Source organism: Hyperolius riggenbachi, chromosome 3, assembly GCF_040937935.1.
Source record: "Hyperolius riggenbachi isolate aHypRig1 chromosome 3, aHypRig1.pri, whole genome shotgun sequence".
NCBI lineage: Eukaryota > Metazoa > Chordata > Amphibia > Anura > Hyperoliidae > Hyperolius > Hyperolius riggenbachi.
The window spans coordinates 19,967,865-19,972,480 of NC_090648.1; the positions used below are offsets into that span (position 1 = coordinate 19,967,865).

The following is a 4,616-nucleotide window of genomic DNA, read 5'->3' on the forward strand; positions in this document are numbered from 1 at the left end:
ACAAAAGCGATTAGTGCTTGATATGTGTTGTGTGAGCCAGGCCTAACACTATTAACATGGGTGCTTATTGTTTAGGCAAGTCCTGGTTATTTCATAACTTATTGGCTGATATTTGTTATGAGGACGGCTGCTGCTGAGACATTTGGATGTCTCCTCCCCACCTGGAAACACCTGAAATATTTTAAATTGATTAATTGCCTGTGAGCCCATAAAGGAACTCCACCCTCCTTACATCATCAGTTTTTTGTTTGTTTCCCATTCACCCACTGGATTCACCTGGATAGGTCAGGTTTTATTATGTTGTGAATGGTATGGGTTTTTGCCTGGGGCGCCCATATCTTACATAGAGTAGCTTAATCTACTGTCTAAATGTTGGTTGGGGCTGGTAACTGTTGTTTCAGCCTGGTAGGAGAGTTTTGGGGGATGTCCTACCTGTCTCCTATGTCTCAGGCCGGGATGGTCTGATCAGCCGACATTTCCGCCCTGATTCCGGCGTCTCCACTGTGCGCAGCCAGGAGGGAAGTAGCGGTGGCGAAGTCTCGCGGGATGAGACGTCGGGCTGGCCGCATCACTTCCGCTAGCGGCTGATTGGTGGCAGACGAGACTTCTGGGCGGCGTCTTGCACCAGGAAGTGCGGCTGGGTAAAGGCGCACTTCCCCTAGCCACGAGGAGACGCCGCTCACGCTGCAATGGAGCAGACGCAGCCCTCCGACAATGCAGCCGATGAGACCCCAGCGGGAGACCCAAGCAAAACGGGTAACAGCCCAAGGGTATGTTAAGAACATAGGTAACCTCTACCAGCCCCTTTTATGGAGAGCTTGTTATTGAGGAAGATTGTTTTTCTTTTGTTTTTTTTTCTTGCAGAAAGCCAAACAGAGAATTAAATGCCGGGTTGCAATGCAAGGCTGCAGGAGGGGGCAACCAAAAATATATGTAGGGATTGTTATGCAGAATCAAAACAGCCTGCTAGTCATGCTGCAGAGACTTCACAAACTACTCAGGCTTTATTAGAGTTAATGAAATCTGTGAAGGATGAAATTTCAAATACATTCACTGCATTTAGATCAGCCCTGGCAGTAGAGGCAAAACAACCTCAGATACAGGGTATCGGGTCTACAGCCTCATCCTCCCATACGGCGGATTCAGACAATCATTCTATTCTTATAACACAGAACGTGCCTCAGAGTACTCCTCAGGCTTCAGTATCACAGGTCCCGTCAGGTCAGCAGGCACAGGGTCCTCTTTCTCTACCAGGTGGGGCTCATTTTTCCTCAGAAAATTCGGAGGAGGAAGGTGAAGCGGTAGATTTAGATTCTGACGGTTCCCAAAAATCTAAGGTGGTAAAACCGACACGCTATTTGTTCTCTGCTGAAGATACAGAGGAAGTTTTAAAGGCGGTGTATGAGTCAGAACAAATTAAGGCTGACAGTCCGATTGTTTCTGTCCGGGACAATATTTATAGGGGATTGGGTGCCCAACCTACAAAAGTTTTCCCTATACATGACTCAATAAAAGAACTTATAAAATCTCAATGGAAGGACCCGGAAAAACGATTGTTTGTTCCCAGGTCCTTTAAAAGACGTTTTCCGTTTAAAGAGGATGAGGAAACGCCTTGGATTAAATGTCCCAAGTTGGATGCAGCATTGGCCCAGTACTCAAAAAATTCCGATTTATCCTTTGAGGATGCTGGGGCCCTAAAAGATCCCATGGACAGGAAAGCAGAGGTCTTACTTAAACGCGCATGGGATGCAGTGGCATTTTCATTTAGACCCGCAATTGCATCAATTTGTCTGGCCAGGAACCTGGTTAGATGGATTGAAGGGATTACAGAGTCACTTAGTGGCAGGCACCCCTCATGAAAAGATTTTAGAGTCATTACCGGTTATTTCCAAATCTATGGCTTTTTTGGCTGATGCAGCATCTGAAAGCCTAAGATCCTCGGCTAAGGCCGCAGCCCTAGTCAATTCCTCTAGGCGGGCAGTTTGGCTAAATGCCTGGGAAGGAGATTCAGCATCAAAACACAATTTATGTGCAATGGAGTTTCAAGGGCAGTTATTGTTTGGTAAAGATCTGATTCAGTACTGGAAAGATCATCAGACAAAGGAAAGAGGTTTCCCGATAAAAGGAAAAAGGTTCTTAAAAGACCTTTTCCAACCAGAAGGAATCCTTCAAGGGGGAAATCTTCTAACAGGGGTTCCTTTCAGTCCAGAAGATGGTCCTATAACTCAGGAAGGGGTAGGGGCTCCTTTTTATTTAACAAACCCCAACCCGCTCCCTCGAAACCCGGAAAGTGACTATCAGGGGGTTGGGGGGAGACTAAGTTATTTTTTCCCGGCTTGGGAAAAAAATCACAGACAGTCCTTACATTCGGGACATAATTCGTTCCGGATACAGGATCAAATTCAGTTCCTTTCCTCCTCCCAGCCGACTGGTGACGGAAGTACCGAGGGACCCGTTAAGGGCGCAAGCACTAAGGGAGTCGGTAATTTCGCTATTACAGAAAAATGTAATCAAGAGTACCTCTACGAGATCATTTTCGGGGGTTTTACTCGAGGGTTTTTCTAATCCAAAAGCCATCCGGAAAGTTCCGTATGATACTAAACCTAAAGCCCTTGAACCCTTACATTGTGGAGAAGAGGTTTCGCATGGAAAGCATTGCCTCCGTCAGGAATACGATTTGGCCGGGAGCGTTTCTGGCGACGTTAGACCTGGAGGATGCGTATCTCCACGTTCCTATTCATCCGGCGTATCAGAAATTTCTAAGGTTCGCAGTCCGGTTCGGAGAGTCAGTATGCCACTACCAATATCGGGCCCTTCCGTTTGGGATCTCGTCCGCCCCGAGAATTTTTACAAAAATAGTGGCGGAGGTAATGTCTTTCCTCCACCTCCACAATGTAAGGGTTCTACCGTATTTAGACGATTTTCTCTTTCTGGCAAGTTCAGAAGGATCTAGATTTTTCAATCAAAACTTTATCGGAATTGGGATGGATTGTAAGCAGGGAAAAATCCCAGCTAAATCCACCCAGGAGACAAATCTTTCTAGGTTTACTTTGGGACACAGAGTCGCAAAGGGTTTATTTACCAGAGGACAAAATAAGAAAGATAATTCAAAAAGTTCAGACATTCACAGGAGGTACCAGAGTGTCGCTAAGGGACACCATGTCTCTCCTGGGGTTAATGTCTGCAACATTTCCGGCGGTGGAATGGGCTCAGGCCCATTCACGGACGGTTCAGGAATGGTTTCTGTCAATTTGGGACAAAAAGCAAGCATCCTTAGACAAATATGCAGTCCCCCCAGCCCATGTCCAGGGGTCTCTGCAGTGGTGGAGTTCTCCACATCACTTGTCTCAGGGGAGACAATGGCTCCAGAAATCCCCAGCAAAGCTTTACACGGATGCCAGCATTTGGGGGTGGGGGGCCCATTATTTAAGTTACCAGGCACAAGGAGCCTGGGATCAGGAGATGATGAACAGATCATCCAACTACAGAGAATTGATGGCAGTAAATCTGGGATTACGTCATCTCCAGGCCCAAGTAGTGGGGAAGGAGGTCCTTGTATATTCAGACAACAGTGTCACGGTATCCTACCTCAGGAAGCAGGGAGGCACCAGAGTGAAGGATCTGAGAGATCTCGCGCTGGACATAATGTCTTGGGCAGAGTTGAATACACTTTCGCTTACAGCAGTACACATTCGGGGGGTCAGGAACAGGTGGGCCGATTCCCTCAGCAGAGGGATGACGATGGAGGCAGAGTGGCAGCTCAACCAACAAATATTTCTCGAAATAGTACAGAAATGGGGGCAGCCAATCATCGATCTATTTGCGAGTCCACACAATGCAAAAGTAAAGGATTATTGTTCGCTGCATCCAACGATGCCGGAGAATCGTTTGGATGCACTGACGGTGGAATGGCCGTCAGGACTCCTATACGCTTTTCCACACTTCAAATTAATTCCCAGAGTGTTGAGGAAAATAGAAATTTCGAAATGCAGAGTGATTTTTTTTTTTTTTTATAGGTCCTTGGTGGCCCAAAAGGACCTGGTTTCCTTTCCTTCAACAGCTAGTGGTCAAGGGTCCGTGGCACCTAGGCAGCAGGGCGGACCTCTTAGTTCAGGAGGGGAGATTCCATCCGGACCCTCAAATATTGAACCTGACAGCCTGGATACTGAGGAGACTATCCTAACGAGGCAGGGGTTTTCAAAGAAGGTGGTAACCACGTTGGTTAATTGCAGAAAGTTAACGACGAGGAAAAAGTATGAAAAAATTTGGAGAGCTTTTGGAAGTTGGAAAGAAAAAAATGGGGTCACCTCAAATGACCTTAAATTTATTTTGGAGTTTCTACAAAGTGGTGTAGATATGGGACTAGCAATCAGTTCGTTAAGGGTTCATGTGTCAGCCCTTTCAGTTTTTCTCAATAGACGATTGTCAAAAAATAATTTTGTTAAAAATTTTCTTACTTCGGTTGCTAGATCCCAACCAGTGCCAGGGAAGTTAGTGCCTCCCTGGGACTTATCTTTAGTTCTTGATTTCTTAACGTCAGACAAGTTTGAACCATTAGCACAAACTTCACTTAAATTCCTTACCTTAAAAGTGGCTTTTCTAGTCGCTATTACATC

The 4,616-nt window shown here is 46.1% G+C and overlaps 1 protein-coding gene across 1 annotated transcript in view; it reads left to right on the forward strand.

Moving 5' to 3' along the window:
• Nucleotides 1–689: 689 nt before the first annotated feature.
• LOC137561892 (interferon-induced very large GTPase 1-like) overlaps nucleotides 690–4,616 on the forward strand; it is a 37,416-nt gene continuing 33,489 nt past the window's right edge. Inside the window, exon 1 of the mRNA XM_068273240.1 lies at nucleotides 690–770. Coding sequence (XP_068129341.1) covers nucleotides 690–770 — 81 coding nt within the window. The remainder of the gene's footprint in view (nucleotides 771–4,616) is intronic.